Source organism: Triticum dicoccoides, chromosome 4B, assembly GCF_002162155.2.
Source record: "Triticum dicoccoides isolate Atlit2015 ecotype Zavitan chromosome 4B, WEW_v2.0, whole genome shotgun sequence".
Taxonomy (NCBI): domain Eukaryota; kingdom Viridiplantae; phylum Streptophyta; class Magnoliopsida; order Poales; family Poaceae; genus Triticum; species Triticum dicoccoides.
In genome coordinates this window covers 171,352,245-171,375,415 of record NC_041387.1, presented here as the reverse complement: position 1 = coordinate 171,375,415, position 23,171 = coordinate 171,352,245, and the positions used below count along the sequence as shown (strand labels likewise).

At 42.5% G+C, this 23,171-nt stretch overlaps 2 protein-coding genes across 3 annotated transcripts; one reads left to right on the top strand and one right to left on the bottom strand.

The window, feature by feature from the left end:
- Positions 1–12,014: 12,014 nt before the first annotated feature.
- LOC119293506 lies at positions 12,015–12,836 on the bottom strand. Its single transcript, XM_037571968.1, has one exon. It carries the CDS (start codon positions 12,726–12,728, stop codon positions 12,105–12,107), a length of 624 nt encoding a protein of 207 aa, XP_037427865.1. The 5' UTR covers positions 12,729–12,836; the 3' UTR covers positions 12,015–12,104.
- Positions 12,837–14,774: 1,938 nt separating this feature from the next.
- Positions 14,775–22,855, top strand: LOC119295614 (alpha-L-arabinofuranosidase 1-like). 2 transcript variants are annotated; one of them, XM_037574053.1, is made up of 18 exons: positions 14,775–14,892; positions 15,243–15,439; positions 15,529–15,583; positions 16,153–16,349; positions 16,661–16,782; positions 16,876–17,023; positions 17,625–17,694; positions 18,885–19,030; positions 19,112–19,157; positions 19,263–19,315; positions 19,951–20,101; positions 20,538–20,656; positions 20,758–20,829; positions 21,297–21,403; positions 21,644–21,700; positions 21,790–21,982; positions 22,224–22,367; positions 22,469–22,855. In XM_037574053.1, exons 2-18 carry the CDS (start codon positions 15,260–15,262, stop codon positions 22,592–22,594), a joined length of 1,986 nt encoding a protein of 661 aa, XP_037429950.1. In that variant the 5' UTR covers positions 14,775–14,892; positions 15,243–15,259; the 3' UTR covers positions 22,595–22,855. The 2 variants fall into 2 exon arrangements, with proteins under 2 accessions (XP_037429950.1, XP_037429949.1); XM_037574052.1 differs by having other exon boundaries at positions 21,297–21,469.
- The last annotated feature ends 316 nt before the right edge of the window (positions 22,856–23,171 follow it).

The following is a 23,171-nucleotide window of genomic DNA, read 5'->3' as shown; positions in this document are numbered from 1 at the left end:
AATGCGTCTTCATAGGATACCCTAAGGGAACCATTGGGTATACCTTCTACTTAAGATCCGAGGGCAAGATCTTTGTTGCCAAGAACGGATCCTTTCTGGAAAAAGAGTTTCTCTCGAAAGGAGTAAGTGGGAGGAAAGTAGAACTCGATGAAGTACTACCTCCTGAACCGGAAAGTAGTGCAGCTCAGGAAAACGTTCCTGTGGTGCCTACATCGACTGGAGAGGAAATTAATGATGATGATCAAGGTACTTCTGATCAAGTTGCTACTGAACTTCGTAGGTCCACAAGGACACGTTCCACACCAGAGTGGTATGGCAACCCTGTCCTGGAAATCATGTTGTTAGACAACGGTGAACCTTTGAACTATGAAGAAGCGATGGCGGGCCCAGATTCCAACAAATGGCTAGAAGCCATGAAATCCGAGATAGGATCTATGTATGAAAACAAAGTATGGACTTTGACTGACTTGCCCGATGATCGGCGAGTGATAGAAAACAAATGGATCTTTAAGAAGAAGACGGACGCGGATGGTAATGTCACCATCTATAAAGCTCGACTTGTCGCTAAGGGTTATCGGCAAGTTCAAGGGATTGACTACGATGAGACTTTCTCTCCCGTAGCGAAGCTTAAGTCTGTCTGAATCATGTTAGCAATTGCCGCATACTATGATTATGAGATATGGCAGATGGACGTCAAAACGGCATTCCTTAACGGGCATCTTAAGGAAGAACTATATATGATGCAGCCGGAGGGTTTTGTCGATCCTAAGAATGCTAACAAAGTGTGCAAGCTCCAGCGATCCATTTATGGGCTGGTGCAAGCATCTCAGAGTTGGAACATTCGTTTTGATGAGATGATCAAAGCGTTTGGGTTTATGCAGACTTACGGAGAAGCCTGCGTTTACAAGAAAGTGAGTGGGAGCTCTGTAGCATTTCTTATATTATATGTAGATGACATACTTTTGATGGGAAATGATATAGAATTCTTGGATAGCATTAAGGCCTACTTGAATAAGTGTTTTTCAATGAAGGACCTTGGAGAAGCTGCTTACATATTAGGCATCAAGATCTATAGGGATAGATCGAGACGCCTCATAGGTCTTTCACAAAGCACATACCTTGATAAGATTTTGAAGAAGTTCAAAATGGATCAGTCCAAGAAAGGGTTCTTGACTATACTGCAAGGTGTGAGATTGAGCTCGGCTCAATGCCCGACCACGGCAAAAGATTAAGAAGAGATGAGCATCATCCCCTATGCCTCAGCCATAGGATCTATTATGTATGTCATGCTGTGTACCAGACCTGATGTAAACCTTGCCGTAAGTTTGGTAGGAAGGTACCAAAGTAATCCCGGCAAGGAACACTGGACAGCGGTCAAGAATATCCTGAAGTACCTGAAAAGGACAAAGGACATGTTTCTCGTTTATGGAGGTGATGAAGAGCTCGTCGTAAAGGGTTACGTCGACGCTAGCTTCGACACAGATCTGGATGACTCTAAGTCACAAACCAGATACGTGTATATGTTGAATGGTGGAGCAGTAAGCTGGTGCAACTGCAAGCAGAGCGTCGTGGCGGGATCTACATGTGAAGCGGAGTACATCGCAGCCTTGGAGGCAGCGCATGAAGCAATTTTGGTGAAGGAGTTCATCACCGACCTAGGAGTCATACCCAATGCGTCGGGGCCGGTCAAACTCTTCTGTGACAACACTGGAGCTATTGCCCTTGCCAAGGAGCCCAGGTTTCACAAGAAGACCAGGCACATCAAGCGTCGCTTCAACTCCATCCGTGAAAATGTTCAAGATGGAGACATAGATATTTGCAAAGTACATACGGATCTGAATGTCGCAGATCCGTTGACTAAACCTCTCTCGCGAGCAAAACATGATCAACACCAGAACTCTATGGGTGTTCGATTCATCACAATGTAACTAGATTATCGACTCTAGTGCAAGTGGGAGACTGTTGGAAATATGCCCTAGAGGCAATAATAAATGGATTATTATTATATTTCCTTGTTCATGATAATTGCCTTTTGTTCATGCTATAATTGTATTATCCGGAAATCGTAATACACGTGTGAATACATAGACCACAATACGTCCCTAGTAAGCCTCTAGTTGACTAGCTCGTTGGTCAACAGATATTCATGGTTTCCTGACTATGGACATTAGATGTCATTGACAACGGGATCACGTCATTAGGAGAATGACGTGATGGACAAGACCCAATCCTAAGCATAGCACAAGATCGTGTAGTTCGTTTTGCTAGAGCTTTTCCAATGTCAAGTATCTCTTCCTTAGACCATGAGATCATGTAACTCCCGTATACCGTAGAAGTGCTTTGGGTGTACTATACGTCACAACGTAACTGGGTGACTATAAAGGTGCACTATAGGTATCTCCGAAAGTGTCTGTTGGGTTGACACGGATCGAGACTGGGATTTGTCACTCCGGATTACAAAGAGGTATCACTGGGCCCACTCGGTAGTGCATCATCATAATGAGCTCAAAGTGACCAAGTGTCTGGTCACGGGATCATGCATTACGGTACGAGTAAAGTGACTTGCCGATAACGAGACTGAACGAGGTATTGGGATACCGACGATCGAGTCTCGGGCAAGTAACATACCGTCTGACAAAGGGAATAGTATACAGGGTTGTTTGAATCCTCGACATCGTGGTTCATCCGATGAGATCATCGAGGAGCATGTGGGAGCCAACATGGGTATCCAGATCCCGCTGTTGGTTATTGACCGGAGAACCGTCTCGGTCATGTGTGCATGTCTCCCGAACCCGTAGGGTCTACACACTTAAGGTTCGGTGACGCTAGGGTTATAAGGAAGACTTGTATGTGATTACCGAATGTTGTTGGGAGTCCCGGATGAGATCCCGGACGTCACGAGGAGTTCCGGAAGGGTCCGGAGGTGAAGATTTATATATGGGAAGTTGTCATACGGACACCGGAAAGTTTCGGGGACATATCGGTATTGTACCGGGGCCACCGGAAGGGTTCCGGGGGTCCACCGGGAGGGGCCACCCCTCTTGGTGGGCCACATGGGCCGCGTGGGGCAGGGCACCATCCCCTGGAGGGCTGGGCGCGCCCCCCCTTGGGCCCATGCGCCTAGGGTTGGGGGGGACCTTAGTGGGGGCGCACCCCCCTTGCTTGGGGGGCAAGCCCCCCTCCCTGGCCACCGCCCCCCCCCCTCTAGATCTCATCTAGAGGGGGTCGGCCCCCTTCCCCCTTCCCCTATTAATAGAGGGGCGAGGGGAGGGCTGAACACCTGATCCAAGGCGCAGCCCCTCCCCTCCCCAACACCTCTCCTCCTCCGTTGAGCGCTTGGCGAAGCCCTGTCGGAGTACTGCCTCTCCACCATCATCACGCCGTTGTGCTGCTGCTGGAGCCTTCTTCCCTCCTTCCCCCTTGCTGGATCAAGAAGGAGGAGACGTCGTCCGTACCGTAGGTGTGTTGAACACGGAGGTGCTGTCCGTTCAGCACTTGGTCATCGGTGATCTGAATCACGGCGAGTACGACTCCATCATCACCGTTCCCTCGAACGCTTCCGTACGCGATCTACAAAGTGGTATGTAGATGCAATCTCTCTCCCATGACTCGTTGCTTATATGAACTCATAGATGGATCTTGGTGAAACCGTAGGAAAAATTTTAATTTTCTGCAACGTTCCCCAACACCCACTTCTTATGTTGAGAAACCACATTTCCCTGTTAGAATGAAGGATCATGCTAAAGCTTCAACTGTTGTTCGTAGAAGCAATATTAGAACTTATACACCTCCTGAGCAAGTCAAAGTAGAACCCAATATTGCTATTGTTAAAGATCTCTTGTCTAATAATATTGATGGGCATGTTATTCAATTCTGCGGTGAAACTGCTAGAATTGCTAAACCCTGTGCTACAGATAAACATAGACCTGTGGTAGGCGTGCCTGTTATTTCTGTTAAATTAGGAGATCATTGTTATCATGGCTTGTGTGATATGGATGCCAGTGCTAGTGTTATACCTATTACCTTGTATGAAGAAATTATGCATCATATTGCACCTGCTGAGTTAGAAGATATTGATGTTACAATTAAACTTGCCAATAGAGATACTATATCTGCAATGGGAATTGTTAGAGATGTTGAAGTCTTGTGTGGAAAAACCAAATATCCCGCTGATTTTCTTGTTCTTGGTTCTCCACAAGATAGCTTTTGTCCCATTATATTTGGTAGACCCTTCTTGAATACTGTTAATGCTAAGATAGACTGCGAAAAGAATGTTGTTACTATTGGCTTGGATGATATGGTTCATGAGTTTAATTTCTCTAAATTTAGTAAACAACATCGTGAGGAAGAATTGCCTAGTAAGGATGAAATTATTGGTCTTGCTTCTATTGCCGTACCTCCTAGTGATCCTTTAGAACACTATTTGCTAGACCATGAAAATGATATGTTCATGAATGAAAGAAGGGAAATAGATGAAGTATTCTTTAAACAGGAACCTATTCTGCAACACAATTTGCCTGTTGAAATCCTAGGGGATCCTCCTCCACCCAAGGGTGATCCCGTGTTTGAGCTTAAACTGTTGCCTGATAATCTTAAATATGCTTATCTTGATGAAAAGAAAATATATCCTGTCATTATTAGCGCTAACCTTTCAGAGCATGAAGAAGAAAGATTATTGAAAACTCTGAAGAAGCATTGTGCCGCTATTGGATATACTCTGGATGATCTTAAGGGCATCAGTCCCACTCTATAGGAGGTTCCTTGGTCACGCCGGATTCTATAGGAGGTTCATTAAGGACTTCTCAAAAATCTCTCGGCCTTTGACTAATTTATTACAAAAAGATGTACCATTTGTCTTTGATGATGATTGTGTAGAAGCATTTGAAATACTTAAGAAAGCATTAGTCTCTGCACCTGTTGTTCAGCCACCTGATTGGAATTTACCCTTTGAAATTATGTGTGATGCTAGTGATTATGCTGTAGGTGTTGTTCTAGGGCAAAGAGTTGATAAGAAATTAAATGTTATCCATTATGCTAGTAAGACTCTAGACAATCCTCAAAGAAATTATGCTACTACCGAAAAGGAACTTTTAGCAGTTGTATTTGCTTGTGATAAATTCAGACCCTATATTGTTGATTCTAAAGTAACTATTCACACAGATCATGCTGCTATTAAATATCTTATGGAAAAGAAAGATGCAAAACCTAGACACATTAGATGGGTTCTCTTGCGGCAAGAATTTGATTTGCATATTGTTGATAGAAAAGGAGCTGAGAACCCCGTTGCAGACAACTTATCTAGGTTAGAGAATGTTCTTGATGACCCACTACCTATTGATGATAGCTTTCCTGATGAGAAATTGAATGTCATAAGTACTTCTCGTAGCACTCCATGGTATGCTGATTATGCTAATTATATTGTTGCTAAATTTATACCACCTAGCTTCACATACCAACAAAAGAAAAAGGTTTTCTATGACTTGCGACATTATTTTTGGGATGACCCACATCTTTATAAAGGAGTAGATGGTGTTATTAGACGTTGTGTACCTGAGCATGAACAGGAACAGATCCTACGCAAGTGTCACTCCGAGGCTTATGGAAGACACCACGCTGGAGATAGAACTGCACATAAGGTATTGCAATCCGGTTTTTATTGGCCTACTCTCTTCAAGGATGCCCGTAAGTTTGTTTTGTCTTGCGATGAATGTCAAAGAATTGGTAATATTAGTAGACATCAAGAAATGCCTATGAATTATTCACTTGTTATTGAACCATTTGATGTTTGGGGCTTTGATTATATGGGACCTTTTCCTGCCTCTGATGGATATACACATATTTTAGTTGTTGTTGATTACGTTACTAAGTGAGTAGAAGCTATTCCAACTAGTAGTGCTGATCATAACACTTATATTAAAATGCTTAAGGAAGTTATTTTTCCGAGGTTTGGAGTCCCTAGATATTTAATGACTGATGGTGGTTCACATTTTATTCATGGTGCTTTCCGTAAGATGCTTGCTAAATATGACGTTAATCATAGAATTGCATCTCCTTATCACCTGCAGTCTAGTGGTCAAGTAGAATTGAGCAATAGAGAGCTCAAATTAATTTTGCAAAAGACTGTTAATAGGTATAGAAAGAATTGGTCCAAGAAACTGAATGACGCATTGTGGGCCTATAGAACTGCATATAAGAATCCTATGGGTATGTCTCCTTACAAGATGGTTTATGGAAAAGCATGTCACTTACCTCTCAAACTAGAACATAAGGCATATTGGGCTATTAAAGAGCTCAACTATGATTTCAAACTTGCCGGTGAGAAGAGGTTATTTGATGTTAGCTCACTTGATGAATGGAGAACTCAAGCTTATGAAAATGCCAAGTTGTTTAAAGAAAAGGTTAAAAGATGGCATGACAAAAGGATACAAAAGCGTGAGTTTAATGTAGGTGATTGTGTATTGCTATACAACTCTCGTTTAAGATTTTTTGCAGGAAAACTTCTCTCTAAATGGGAAGGTCCCTACGTTCTCAAGGAGGTCTATCGTTCTGGTGCCATAAAAATCAACAACTTCGAAGGCACAAATCCGAAGGTGGTAAACGGTCAAAGGATCAAACACTATATCTCAGGTAATCCTATAAATGTTGAAACTAATATTATTGAAACCGTAACCCTGGTGGAATACATAAAGGGCACCTTCCAGACTGTTTTAGACTCCGAAAAGGAATAGGTATGTGGTACGGTAAGCAAACCGACTCCAAAACAATTTTTAAGGCAATATTTCTCCGTTTTGGAATATTTAGAAAAATAGAAAAATAAGTGGCAGTCCGGGAAGGACACGAGGCCTTCACGAGGGTGGAGGGCGCGCCCTACCCCCCTGGGCGCGCCCCCTACCTCGTGAGCACCTCATGTGCCCTTCGGACTCCGTTTTCTTGCACGATACGTATTTTGGTCGGTAAAAATTCATTATATATACTCCCGAAGGTTTTGACTCCCGTATCACACAAGTATCCTCTGTTTTCGTTTCGAGCTGTTTCTGTTGCAGATTTGGAACAAGATGTCGTCCCAAGATTCGGAGGGAGAGAGCTACATGGCTGATTATATTGCAAACCCAAAAGTATATGGGGATGTGGAACATTATGGCTGGACCACGGAGGAAGAAGAAGACTATGATCCAAAGAGGAAGGAGGAAACAACCTCCGACGAAGAGGACTATCCACTACCTCAACCTGGTGATATGCATGTGGAGTTCAAGAAGTCAAGCCTCCATAAGGTCCAATCTATCTCGCCTCTTTTTTGCAGGACAACAAGGCAGCACTATGCAAAAAGATAATGAAACTTGAGCTCGAGAATGAGGATCTGAGGGAGGAAAATTTTAGCCTCAGAAGCAAGCTAGAGAAGAAAAATGCGACAACTCCATCATCAACAACACCTCCACCGCCAACAACAAAGAAAGAGACATAATCACATGGGTATGGGCACTCCCCTTGGAAACTGCCAAGCTTGGGGGAGGTGCCCTGGTATCGTATCACCATCACAACTCCTATCTTTACCGTTTTTCTTAGTTCGATCCTATTAGTAGTATCTTGATTTAGTAGAATAAAAGTTATGGCATGATCTAGTTTTGAGTTTTGCTTTATGATCCTTCTTTGTAATCGAGTCTGTGAGCTATATAATAAAGATTAGTGTTGAGTCAAGGGCTTGATTATTTTGCTATGATCTTGGGTGATTAGAAGAAAAAGAATAAAAAGAATCAAAGAGTTCATATTTATCTTATTGAAAGTAATGACTTCACATAGAAAGAGTATGATGATTAAAAAGTTGTTGGGAGTTGGCAAATATAGCTTTGGTCATCATTGCAATTAATAGGAAGTAATAAGGAAAGAGAGGTTTCACATATAGATATATTATCATTGACATCTTTTATGACTGGGAGCACTCATTAAAATATGACATGCTAAACAGCTGAGGTTGGACAAGGAAGACAACATAATGAGTTATGTTTTCTTATATCTGAGATAAAGTATGTTGTCATGGATCCTCTAACGTGTTGAGCTTGCCTTTCCCCCTCATGCTAGCCAAATTCTTAGCACCAAGTAGAAATACTACTTGTGCTTCCAAATACCCTTAAACCAGTTTTGCCATGAGAGTCCACCATATCTACCTATGGATTGAGTAAGATCCTTCAAGTAAGTTGTCATCGGTGCAAGCAATAAAAAATGCTCTCTAAATATGCATGACTTATTAGTGCAGAGAAATAAGCTTTGTACGAACTTGTTGTGGACGTAATAAAAGCGACGGACTGCATAATAAAGGTCCACATACAAGGGGCAATATAAAGTGATGTTCTTTTGCATTAAGATTTTGTGCATCAACCCTAAACGCGCATGACAACCTCTGCTTCCCTCTGTGAAGGGCCTATCTTTTATTATTATCCTCTACCTTATGCAAGAGTCACGGTGATCTTCACCTTTCCTTTTTCATTTTATCCTTTGGTAAGCTCAGCATGTTGGAAAGAACATGATATATATATCTAATTGGATGTGGGGGAGCATGAATTATTATTGTTGACATTACCCTTGAGGTAAGAGGTTGTGGGGTGAAACTATAAGCCCCTATCTTTCTCTGTATCCGATTAAAACTCCATAACCACAAGTATTGCGTGAGTGTTAGCAATTATGAAGGACTAAGTGATAGTTGAGTATGTGGACTTGCTTTTAAGCTCTGACATAGACTCTTTCCGATGTTATGATAAATTGCAATTGCTTCAATGACTAAGATTATAATTGTTGGTGCTCGATAAGGTTTCTGATTCATACTTTGGCTTTGTGAAAAGATCATCACTTGAACATGAGTAATCATATGACAAGATCTATTTATGTTGTTGTTATGGAAATAATCATGATGCCTTCATGTCCGTATTTTATTTTTATCAACGCCTCTACCTCTAAACAAGAGGACATATTTATTGTTATCGACTTTTCGCTTGAGGACAAGCGAGGTCTAAGCTTGGGGGGAGTTGATACGTCCATTTTGCATCATGCATTTATATCAATATTTATTGCATTATGGGCTATTATTTCACGTTATGTCACAATACTTATGGCTATTCTCTCTTATTTTACAAGGTTTACATGAAGAGGGAGAATGCCGGCAGCTGGAATTCTGGGCTGGAAAAGGAGCAAATATTGAAGGCCTATTCTGCGCAACTCCAAAAGTCCTGAAACTCCACGGAATATCTTAAAATAAATAAAGAAAAATCATCGTCAAAGATGAAGGCCAGGGGGCCCACACCCTGCTCACGAGGGTGGGGGGCACGCCCCCCCGGGCCCGCCCCCTACCTCGTGGGCCCCCTGGTGGCTCTCCGACGCCCATCTTCTCCTATATGAAGTCTTTCGATGAGAAAAAAATAGAAGGCAACCTTTCGGGACGAGACTCCGCCGCCACGAGGCGGAACCTTGGCGGAACCAATCTAGGGCTCCGGTAGAGCTGTTCTGCCGGGGACACTTCCCTCCGGGAGGGGAAAATCATCATCATCGTCATCACCAACGCTCCTCTCATCGGGAGAGGGCAATCTCGATCAACATCTTCACCAGCACCATCTCATCTCCAAACCCTAGTTCATCTCTTGTATCCAATTCTTGTCTCCAAGTCAGGCATTGGTGCTAGTAGGTTGCTAGTAGTGTTGATTACTCCTTGTAGTTGATGCTAGTTGGTTTAATTGGTGGAAGATCATATGTTCAGATCCTTTATGCACATTATTAACCCTCTGATTATGGACATGAATATGCTTTATGAGTAGTTACGTTTGTTCCTGAGGACAAGGGAGAAGTCTTGCTATTAGTAGTCATGTGAATTTGGTATTCGTTCGATATTTTGATAAGATGTATATTGTCTAGCCTCTAGTGGTGTTATGTGAACGTCGACTACATAACACTTCACCATTATTTGGGCCTAGAGGAAGGCATTGGGAAGTAATAAGTAGATGATGGGTTGCTAGAGTGACAGAAGCTTAAACCCTAGTTTATGCGTTGCTTCGTAAGGGGCTGATTTGGATCCATATGTTTCATGCTATGGTTAGGTTTATCTTAATACTTTTGTTGTAGTTGCGGATGCTTGCAATAGAGGTTAATCATAAGTGGGATGCTTGTTCAAGTAAGAACAACACCCAAGCACCGGTCCACCCACATATCAAATTATCAAAGTACCGAACGCGAATCATATGAGCGTGATGAAAACTAGCTTGACGATATTCCCATGTGTCCTCGGGACCGCTTTTCCTATCATAAGAGTTTGTCCAGGCTTGTCCTTTGCTACAAAAAGGATTGGGCCACCTTGCTGCACTTTATTTACTTTTGTTACTTGTTGCTCGTTAAAATTTATCCTATCACATAACTATCTGTTACCACTTATTTCAGTACTTGCAGAGAATACCTAGCTGAAAACCGCTTATCATTTCCTTCTGCTCCTCGTTGGGTTCGACACTCTTACTTATCGAAAGGACTACGATAGATCCCCTATACTTGTGGGTCATCAACGTACCTTTGGGATCAAAGTGATCGATGTATCATTTATGCCCGTGGGTAGTTCACCACCATTGAGAAATCCAGCACCACTTTGGTTACATCTTCTCCCAATAGCTCCCAGTGGCGCTAGAAAAAACCCGCCGTGAAACCGTCCACACCCGGTGCCTTGGATGGAGCCATTTGGAAGAGAGCATGGCGAACTTCGGGCGGTTCGAACGGCTTGCATAGGAGGTCATTCATAGCCGGAGTAACCCGGGTAGGAACATGTGATAACAGCGCATTAGCATCATGGACGCCTTGCGACGAGTATAGAGCCTGAAAAAAGCTGAAATTTCCTCTTTCACTTCTGTTCCGTAACACAAACAGAGCCATCTGCTCTTGTGAGAGAAGCTATTCGGTTAGTACGCTGCCTCTATCTTGCTTGTGCTTGGAAATAAGCCGTGTTGCGGTCTCCCACGCGCAACCACGGAACTCGAGATCGTTGCCGGAGCCAAACCTCTTGAAGGCGGAGAGTATCTCTGAGTTGGAACACAATTCTTTTCTCCTCTTCTGTTGGGCCACGGCCAACTGAGTGGTGTCCTAGCCGGTCTAGTCGTTTTTGCAGATTGCGTACCGATCTCGACAGGCTACCGAACTCTCGGACTCCCCAGGGCTCGAGTTGCTGCTGGAGCTCCCCAAGGGAGTCCATTATTCCTTGCATACCAGGGTTGCGATCATGGCTGCGCCAAGAGGACGCTATAAGCTCCTCGTAATCCTGGTGTGACTGCCAAACATTCTTGTAACGGAATTGCTTTTGCTTGAACGATCGATGTGGGAGTGCATGGTGCCTGAATTCTGTCACAACAAAGCAATGATCTGACTCCACTACATAAGTCTGAACGCTTCATTGGCAAACGCCCCGTCGAGCCTGGCCTTGACATTGGCATCTCCGGCTTGACCATTGTCCCATGTGTATGAAACACCTGACCAACCTAGATCTTGGAGAGCACACTCATCGGTCACTTCACGAAAATTCCTCATCTGCCACTCAGGACGGGCTGAGAGACTAAAGTGTTCATGGGGATAGAGGGTTTCGTTGAAGTCACCGATGCAAAGCCATGCATCGTGAGGCATGGCATGCAGAGTACGCAAAAAGCGCCAACTATGGTGGCGACCTGCTGCTTCCGGCGCTCCATAGAACCCCGTGAAGCGCCGGCTGACCGTGCTATCTGCATCTTCCTGTACCAATACGTCAATATGATTCTTGCTGTAATTCTTCAGTTCCACTTTCACCTCATTGGACCAGAACAGTCCTAAGCCTCCGCTTAGACCGTCGCTGTCCACAACAAAACTGCCTGCAAACCCTAGAGTGTGCCGCAGATCCTCAACTCTCTTGCCTCTTATCTTAGTCTCCATGACAAAAACCAGAGCGGGCCCTTCTTGCCTTGCAATATTGCGAAGCTCACGAACTGCCTCGGGGTTCCCAAGCCCTTGGCAGTTCCAAGGCACGGTTACAAATAGAACAACTAATCAAGAATGTTATTATGCAATATACGAAAATACTCAAAAAAAGAAAAGAACAAAAAAAAAAATTCGAAACATCAGTAGCAGCAATGTCCGTTTCCGGGCTCTGAAGCAAAACGGAGCAACGCGACGGCGAGCTTTGCGAGCTTGAACGCGTCGTCGTCCTCCGCCGTCAGCGGCGAAGCCGCGCTGCTCTTCTCGAACCCGCCCTCGCACTCCTTGGCCGCGGCCGCGGCCTTCTCCAGGATCGCTGTCGCCTCGCCGAACCTCCCGCCATTGACCGCGACGGTGCACGCAGGCCCGTCGTCCACTATGCCGCCGTACAGCGACTGGCACGACCGGAGGCACCGCGCCAGGGCGGCGTCATCCGCCTTGACCTCCACGCCGCTGCCACCGAGCAGGCGGTCGATCTTGGCCTCCGTGCTGGTGGCGTTGGTCGCGAGGAGGTCCACGGCGACGGCGGCGAGGTCTTGGTAGCCGCCGGCGCCGCCCGCGGAGCCGAGGGCACCCAGGCAGAACGTGACGTCGAAGTAGGTGCTCCCGCCGCCGACGGTCTTGCATGCGGCAAGTATCATCTGGTCGCTGGCCGACCGCGCAGGCACAGGTGCCTCGGCAGCCGCAAGGAGGACGGAGAAGAGCAGCAAGATCACGCCCATCACGCTCATCACACTACTAGAGGAGGAACAGGAGAAGGAAGCCATTGCCTGAGAAGGATTCCGTCTTGTGTATGTGTGGAAGATGGCAGATGAACATGTGAGGTGTTGGAAGATTGATTAATTGCATATATTTTTACTTTTCGATTTGATATCTGTATTTGGCCACCACGCTCATCACGCGAGTATCATGGAGTGTTCTTCATGCTCGTACTGATATCGTGTGTACTTTTGGATTTACATCTACGATCGGCCTTAAAATTGCCCCGGTATTTCAGAGAAATGGTACTTCAAACCGTCGGGAAAGCCAAAGAAACTTGTTCAACACGTGGCTAGGAGCCTAGCACCACAGAAGAGGAACTGCCAAACGACTACGCGTCGATGCAAATGAGTCACGCTATCTTGCCATAGTGGTTTTCCTTTTAAGCATTTTGAGACAAACATAACTAACCAGTGAGCCATCACAGCAAGCAATGGACCTGTCAGCTACAGCTAGCCTTTCTAAGTTTCATCGTCGGTGTGTGTATCCATCTCATCACGTTGCATGTGACCACACACATTGTTGCTCCTCACTCTACCACCCACGAATAGCTATATTCGTCTTCCTTTCTTGTGATTTGAGGAACTATTCCGGCCTGCGAATCGAGTACGAGACAGAATACTATGCATGCAAGTGTACACACAAAGAAGTGCTCCAAGAGGTGGTAATAATGAGACTCGCAAAATAGGTGATGATAATGGAGGCAAGATGCCAACCAAAGGGGTGCAATTATGAGCGGGTGGCATTTCTTGTCCATCTATTTCTTATGAAAAGGGAATGAAAGTAAGACACAAGCAAACATGGCATGGGTCTTTTCCTACAAATCGGGCCATAGAGAGAGACTGTGGTCCAGAAACGACCACGTGGATGGATGTAATCCTTGACGAAGGATGTCTCCTACAATATGAAATTTATAGGCATGAGACACATGGCAGTCCATTAACTTTTGCAACAGAAAAAAAATGCTCTCACCAATGCTTTTGCTTAATAAGAGTGAGTAGACCTCTACGAGCTCCTCCGATTATTTCTTCGTTTGAGAGCGCGAGAATAAGAATGTTGTTCCTACACACGTCTCCCTAATATGTTGTGTCTTAGGGCATTTTTGTATACTGGAATTGAATTGGGTCAATTGAATTAGGTAACCGATTCGTGGTAGGGTCTCTATCTCTTTTGTTTTGACGGCTTTGAAATCTGAAAACAAATTCAGTTTCAATTTTTCTAAGATGCTATTTGTAAAAATTGCCCTCTCCCTTGTGGCCACTAGTCTTCACTCACCCAATCACCCTTATCTTCACCAGCGGTGTGGCCAGCCCACTCAAGAAGGTTATTATTTACAGTCATGGATTTGTTGCCCACATCAATTATCGATGTTGTGCCCATCCAAGATTTTAGAAAATGTCAACAAAGAGTAGTTGGGTGGGCATCATGCCTTATTACTCTACTTGTATACAATACGTTCCAGGGTGCAAGCAAAAGTTCACCGTCCAGCTATTCTTCAGCTGCAACTTGCAGTAGCAGTTTTGCCCCTTTAGCCTCCATATGCTGTCACCCTTCTTTTTTTTACGAAAGCACATATCGTCATCCTAACTTCTGAATTCTATTATTCCACAGCCCAAAAAACAGCATCTAAACCAATAGATGCATTCACCCTAAACTAGGGGGAAACTGGAAATCCAACTACAAAATTCGCTAACCGGAGTCAAATTCATGTCAAAACTAAAAAGCACAATTGACCATCCCCAAGCGTACCAGCCATGGGGCATTGCATGAACAGGTGATCAACCGTTTGACTGAATTCCAGACATCCCAACTAACCTCCGAAAAACGCCAAGTCCATCGGCCATATCCAGTCTAGCCCGGGAAGCAACGACCGAGGGTGTGCTCGTTGCCCATCGGCCATCGCCACTCGCTCCGCCGCCGGATCAACATCCAACGGCGGATACGTGCAAAGATGCTGGCTCCAAGATCCACGTGGCACGCGGTCCCACTCTTTTGGACCCACCAAACCCACCCACCTCTCTTCTCTTCCTCGTTCGCAGTCATGGGCTCTCAGCAGCTACTTAAGCAGCGGCACTTCCTCTTCCTCCCCGAGCTCCCCACCAACACCATCGCGGCATCACAGTTCACGCGCGCTTGGCATCCCTTCGCTCCGTCCTCAAGTGCTGGCCGGAGGTGAGCAGTTCCATGATCCGATCTTGTTCGTTACGGCGACCCCCCTCTCTGTCTGCGTCATTTTCTCCCTGCTCCGGTCAGTAATACTGTTCATACGCATCATGGTTGAGAGGTTGAGGTGTTCGATGGAATGCCCAAGAGAGGCGGTTCGCTTTGTTTGCCTTGTGTTTTATGCTTTCTTCCCGCTAAATTCTCCCCAAACGAGTTCACCTTTGCCACTTGGTTTTTCTTTTCTTTCCTTCACCGGCGCCCCCAATTATTCGGTTCTCTTGTGGAAACAATTCTACTGTTTGTCGCCATTTTACTTGCTCTATCGATCCGCGAACTGAGTTGATGATGTTTATCTGCAGGCTGGAGTAAGTGGAGGATGGGTACCAAGGATGCGGCAGCTTTGCTTGCCATGCTCTGCTCCTTGCTTCTTCTCTCGTTGAGCTGCGGGTGCCTGGCGGCAGAGTCGGAGGGGGCTCAGACGGCACTGCTGGAGGTCGATACGTCATGGAAGGCCGCCAGAAAGATCCCTCAAACCCTCTTTGGCTTGTTCTTTGAGGTGCATGTCATCTTTTGGCTAACGATCATTGCTTTTAAATCCCATCACAAAACCCTTCTGATTATTCTTCCACTGAATATTTATTCCAGGAAATCAACCACGCTGGAGCTGGTGGATTGTGGGCGGAGCTTGTCAGTAACAGAGGTACTGCTGTTACGTACTATCACTATCAGCTGTTATGTGTACCTCACTACCTCTTGAGAACATGTTATCAGAAAGTTCTGGATGCCCTTAACTACGTTACATACAAATGCGCTTGATACATAGCTCCAAACGCTATACAATGACTTACATGGCAGTGATACACCTAGTTACATTTTTTGGGACTCTTAAGTTTTGCACTGACCTATATCCAGATTTCCCTTATAACAGGGATTCATTTAGGCTGAATGGTCAGTTTATGAAATAAAAGAGTACAGTGCCCTTTTTGCGTGGCTGGATCGTACGGAATTTTGTAAAATGAACAATAACAGAACAGATTGCTCTTACTTCTATATTTATTCCTGTTCCATATTGACAGCTGGCACTTGGCAGTCCTTCCTGCTTCTTGTTTTCTGTTCCCTAGGTAGTTCTGCAATCACTGCAGAACAAAACAAATCACTATTACTACCAATAACAATACAAAAAAAAATTTGTTGGCCTTTCACTTTTATAACATGTCGATAAAATTTCACGTTTAGCCATGTACTGACTGTTACAGAATTGTGCTTTAGGTTTTGAAGCTGGAGGGCCTTACACTCCTTCAAATATAGATCCATGGTCCATCATTGGTGACGAATCCTCTATATACGTGAAGACTGAAAGAGCATCTTGTTTCAGCAGAAATATCATTGCTCTAAGGATGGAAGTTCTTTGTGCCAAGTGTCCAGCTGGCGGTGTTGGTATTTACAACCCAGGATTCTGGGGCATGGTACGTTCTTTTCATCAATATGTTAAGTGGACAGGAACATCAGCATGAAAATATAAATCATAAAAAAATGACGGTCAACAGTTTACAAGCTACAGCATTGCTAGCTGAAAAATGATAGCAAATATTTTTCTTCCCAAAAGTGAAAACTGAAACATAATTTGATCTGTTCTAATCCACATCCATATTTTCCTTGGGTAATTTTAGCTCTCCATTTAATGCTTCCGCTTCCTTGGAATGCATCCTTTTTTCTCAGAAGCATTTCCATGTTTTCCCTCTGGTTTTATGTTGCACCTGACCATTTCCACTTCCAGAACATCGAAGAGGGGAAGAGCTATAATCTGGTAATGTATATCAGATCACTAGAATCTGTGGAGTTGACTGCTTCACTCACATGTTCAGATGGACTGCAAAATATAGCAGCAGCTGTCATAGTGTATATATCTTCCCTAGCACTGAGATAAGATGATTTTCCAATTTGTTAATTGTTTCACTACGACTGAAAGGATTAAATACGGTGTGGTTACAGAGATACAAATGTGTCAGATTGGAGAAAGATAGAGATGCAATTATTAGCTAAAGGAACGTGCAGAACTTCAAGACTTGAGTTAACAACTTCCAAAAGGGGAGTCATATGGATCGATCAAGTGTCGCTCATACCTTCAGAGACATACAAGGTGAATTGCATTTTTATCCTCTATCTTGCTATTCGGTACTGGCAATCACAAATGCGTGATGTGATCTGGAAGCAGTTTGCATAGATTCAATATGGAAGTATATTACCTCAAATTGTTATACAATATAGAAAATGCAGGCTTGCTATGTTACCTAGCAAGAATTTGTTCAAGGAAAATCAAGTATCAGAACAATAACTTGTCTAACCATAAGCGAAAATCAATAATGATCGAATTGTTGGTACAACAGTTCTCATTGCTGCTTAATAAACCCAAAGCAGATAACTTTCTCTTGAACACGTACCAAAAGTGTCTCATTGTGCATAAAGAAAGCGCAAAGTACACGGCCAACGAAGTGAAACCGAAACAAAAGCTAAAACAACGGAAGAGAAAAACAAAAATGAGAAAACGTCTAAGCTAGGTCAGGCTAAGCCAAACTGAGACAGTAGCAGTCGCCACTGCCTGTGCCAATCTCAGGTCACGAGGGTGGTAGTGCAATTTTTTTCTAGAAATCTGGTAATAATAATAATTTAATCTACCTTATCAAATGCTTCTAAGTATGGATTTACATGACCTTAATCATTATTTTGTTGTACATATACAGGGCCATGGCTTTCGCAAGGAACTCATACACATGCTTATGGATTTAAAACCACGGTTCCTACGATTTCCTGGTATTTCATATGCTTTTCAAATTAAGATCAACTAATAAATGCTGCATGTTTATGTTCTAAACTTCTAACATGTTTATGAACTGTTTATATCCAGTGGCTCTCACAAACTTTTGGTGGGTATTCCTTTGTATTTTTTAGATCATATTCAGCCACTAGGATTTGGTAGGAACTAATTAAGCAACCAACCTCAAACCGGAATATGCCTAGACTGACAATCATAAACTTTATTACGTCTGCCAAAGGAACTACTAATGACAGAAGCACAAAACTGTAGAAGTACACTGTAGTCTCCTTTGTACTGCATACCTTTTGTTCTATAGAATGCATTTTTTATGGTTGCGAAATCAAGTGAAAACTGACAAGGTTTGATGTGCGGGATAGAGTAGGACTCTATTGTACCATGTAGTCATGTACTGTGTTTATATATGCCCCATTAGCCATATAAACAGCTGACCTTATTATATAACAGCGTTGAACATATCTGATCAAATAGATCTTTAATATTCTCTTATGTATCAAGTTGGCTGACCCCAAAAACAGATCTTGCATCTGGTGTACCCAGCAGACAATTTTTATCTTGTGGTATTTTTTTATGTATCATGTAAGCTTTTATTACTCCCGGCCTCTTCATCATAAAATTCATATGCACAAATTTATCTTGTGGTATAGTCCAAGATATGGATAACACGAAAATCTAAAACTAATTTACCAGAAGAAACTGTAATTGAGCACAAAGTTCTTATCATTTTTAGTGTCTTCTGCAACGTTCTTTTTTACATAATCGTTCTGTTTAGGTTGATTTGAGATGATATGCTTAACACAGAAGTACATCATTGCCTGTTTAAAACTGTACAACTTATTAATCTTCCTAGTCCAGATTAGAGTGATGATGCTAATTTACTTGACACTGTATGCTTAACACAATAATTTGAAGAATGTGTAGAAGGTTCAAATTTGTCGACAAGTTAATCCAGAATGCAAGTTAAACTGAAAATGACTATCTTACCCCTGATATCATATGTTGCCATATTTCTCTGTATTTTTCATACGATTGCCATATTTCTCTGTATTTTTTTTCATATGGATGCCATAGTGGGTACTTTATTCTAGAAACAAATGAAATTTTGTAATCAGATTTTTAACAATTCTTCAATCATACGTATAATGATATTTCACACCATTTTTTATAGGTGGTACCTTTGTTGAAGGCAAATTGTTAAGAAATGCTTTCAGATGGAGGGAAACTATCGGTCCATGGGAAGAGAGGCCTGGGCACTATGGAGACGTTTGGAATTACTGGACAGATGATGGTCTTGGGTATTATGAGCTTCTCCAGGTATGCTGATTAATCTCATATGAATTTTCTAGGTGTAACCATATCTAAACTCATACATTGAGTGTGAGATGTCTATGAAAGCTTGCGGAAGACCTCGGTGCCGAGCCAATCTGGGTTTTTAATGCTGGTAAATAGTACTCTCGCTATTTTTCCATTAATCCTACTTTAACATATCTTGAATAATCACTTGCGTACTGATTAATTTTTTGAACTTTTTTATCTTAAATTTAAGGGATCAGCCGGAATGATCAAGTTGATACCACTGCCCTCGCACCTTTTGTAAAGGTATTTTTTTTATGGAGTAGATCTTTCCCTGTATGGATCACACTTAGTGCAGTACAGTTTAATGTTTTTTTTACTGGGTGCATACACAAAAAGAACACATGGCGCCTCTTTTCAGAACATGTTTATGAGCATATTAGATCCAGGTAAGTTAGGTGGTCTTGTCAAAATAACAGCTGTACATGCTAGTTTACTGGTATGGTATCTGAATGATAACAACATATAGACATATAGTGTGTATACTCGATTGAGCATTGCTCAAAGGGAAGATAGTTAGCATAATGAAAAGCCAAATTGGCACAATGGAACATAGTGTGTCACCTATGTCACTGTCAATGTTCATAAAAAAAAGTTAGCCCGTCTGTTTTTTCCCTCGTAGCAGGTGCTATCGATCTAACAAGAGCTCTTTTGAAATTGTACTGGTATATTATATATTTGTGAAAAAGCATCAATATCTTTAGAAAGGTCAAAGTGGCCTCTTATCCTCTACAAGGTAATAAATCATCCTAGCCATTATATCAATATAAATGGACGATCCAGAACAATTTGGGAGCATCTTAAAATTTCTCATCTTACAAATATTTAGGCCTATGCATTTTTTATGATTTTAAGTTCTTTGTTTTCTTTCCTTGCTATAGGATGTATTGGACAGCCTTGAGTTCGCTAGGGGAAGTGCAAAATCGACATGGGGATCCGTTAGAGCTGCAATGGGGCATCCTGAACAATTTCCGCTGAAGTATGTCGCGGTTGGGAATGAAGATTGTGACAACACCAAACCATTTTACCAGGGTAAATTTTTATTAGTAATTAACATGCATAAACTGTAAAGGTAATGTTTGCTATTGAATATCTTAGTAGTTTGAAGTGATGTGATGGCCATTTGCCAAGTCTAATTGGCAATTCCTCGACATGACTTTTTTTTGCCGAGCATATCTAAAACCACATTTTACTTCTTCATTTCCCCTTTTTAGCCATCATTGAATTATGGAGTTGATTATGATCATAGCAATGCCATGAAAAAAATGGAAGAAAAATTGAGCCATCCACTTTACCAGTTTATGGTCCACTAGACCACTAACATTGAATTTGCACATAAATTAAGCTATTCCATCATAGCTTACAGAATTACAGTGGCCTTCACTTGTTTTGCTGGAATACTAAAGAGTGAAGAGCTAGCTTAGAATTTCCCATGTTGCACGTGATGCCCTTAAATTCTATTTAACAGGACATTACCTCAAGTTCTACAATGCCATACGAGAGGCCTATCCAGATATTCAAATTATTTCAAACTGCGATGGCTCATCTGAGCCACTTGACCATCCTGTGGGTTTATATGATTTCCATGTGAGTTTTTCTGCTTGCAAATTGGTTTGTCATTTCTTTCTGTTTAACTTTCACTATCAAATATCAATGGTTTCTTAAATACTCTGTCTTCTTTTCTGTAGATATATACCAATGCCAATGATCTTTTTCTCAAGAAAGATAAGTTTAGCAGGACATCACGTACTGGGCCTAAGGTATGTCTTAGTTTCTAAGGGCGTATGGAATTGTTTATGTTGGTAATAGATGTTTCATGGACTTACGTTTCTGACTTTATGGGGTGTTTTGAGGTCACTATCTTTTTTTCTTATTGTGCAATTGAAGTTGACATCTACATATAGCGATGTACTCCCTCTGTCCGAAAATACTTGTCATCAAAATGGATAAAAATGTATGTATCTAAAACTAAATTATGTCTAGATACATCTTCTTTTATCCATTTTGATGACAAGTATTTCCGGGCGGAGGGAGTATATATGAAAAAATTCTATTGAACTCGCCGTACTAGATTTTTACATTTCCCATACAGTTTTCTTAGGTTTTTTAGGAGGAAGATCTTAACTGATTCATAGTGACAAGCATGACACTGTTACCATGTTCTAGAATTGCGTATTCTGTAGACTGAGGGTATCTGATGCCTAACTTTGCTACACTCTTATTTCAGGTATTCGTTAGTGAGTATGCTGTTACTGATGAAGGGGATGCCGGCAAGGGAAGCCTTCTAGCTTCATTGGCAGAGGCTGCATTTCTAATTGGATTAGAGAATAATAGGCAATGCCTCCTTCTTTTTTTGAGGTTTTGGGGAACATCACTAATGCAAAGGGTTGTCTTTCTATCGTAAGTTTTGCTGGGTGTGTCTTTGATAGTTGTGCATGTGGTCGAGAAACTATGAAATACATTCGTTGAACAATGAATAATCTTCTAAATATTGATAACAATAATGCCTTAACGTGAGTTAATGACTGGGTTTAATAAGTTAATGAGATTGTTTTGTGTCATTTTCTTTTGCAGTGATATCGTCCACATGGCATGTTATGCTCCACTCTTCGTAAATGAAAACGACCGCCAGTTAGCACTGACAGCCTTCTGTGTGTGTTTTCGTACTAGCATTCTTATTTAGGACGGTTTCAGTGATTATATCTGAATATAATGATCAGATGGAACCCAGATGCGATAGTCTTGAACTCCTGGCAACAGTATGGGACTCCTAGTTACTGGATGCAGACATTTTTCGGCGAATCAAGTCGTGCTGTGATCCATCCAGTGAGACTCAATTCCAGCTACTCTGGTTCATTGGCAGCATCTGCAATTACCTGGCAAGACAATGAGGATATCTTCCTGAGGATAAAGGTAAACCCTGTTGTCCCAATTTCCTCCCATCCTGCATGTCATTGCTTCGCTTCATTAGACAAAGGGTAGTAAGCTTGCCTTGATGTTTGAAATGGCCCAATCCACATATGACAATACAGGATTGCTTCAACATTTATGTATTTGCATGAAAAAGTCACAGACATGGTTTATACTGCTGGAGTAACATGTCTAGCTTTTAGAAATTAGAACTCCGTACCGATCTTCATGTGATCTTCTGCAGATTGTGAACTTTGGGCCGAACGCTGTGAACCTCACATTATCTGCAACCGGACTGGAAGCTGGTGTCAATACGTCAAGATCAGCTGTCACCGTTCTCACATCCAACGATACGTTGGATGAGAACTCGTTCGATGACCCACTTAAGGTAAGATGGCGCCTTTGCTTTGCTTTGCTTAGGGTCTTTTTGTTTCATACGGTATATGCACTAGAATTTTTTGTAAAACATGTATCTTGCAACTGATGCAGGTTAAGCCGGTAAAAAGTGGTCTACCCAGTGCTGCAGAAGAGATGCAGGCCATGCTGGTTCCTCACTCTTTCACTTCATTTGATCTGGCTCTGGATGAGTACGGCGAGCTCGTAGCTGACATGTGAAGAAGCAATGGCGAGAGGTTTAGGCGAGGTGGAAAACAAGATGATTTACACGAGGCATTCATCGATCAGGTCTGGTGCATGGATTCCAGAAAGCAAGCAAAATGTGAAGTTGTCTTCCCTGGTTCATTGGAAGTATATAGATAAATAAATATAGGTTTGGTTTTCTGGTATTTGTACTGGTATCCACGACACGACTTGTTGACGTTCCGCAAGCATATATCAGAATGAATGAAAAAGTTCCCACGATGATATCTTTGTTAATCTGCTTTCTCTTGTTGACCTGTCGCAAACACACATATAAAAAAATAATTGTCATTGGCTTGAACTATGTTGGAAGCACAATTTAGTTCACTGATGTTGGACTTAACTTGTGTGAAGCCATATAGCCTGGAAAAATAATCAGGAATGGTGTCTGTCTTGCTGACGAAACAAGGTATAGTGAAGAGTGTAGGCAGAGATGTAGAGGGAGCTGTAAAATGATGCACATAAGCCTGCCCATCCAAACTTGGTCAGGAGCAAGTGTGATTTTACCAGTTACTCGTAGATGCTATGAGCAAACCTTTGGAGTAGAAATTCA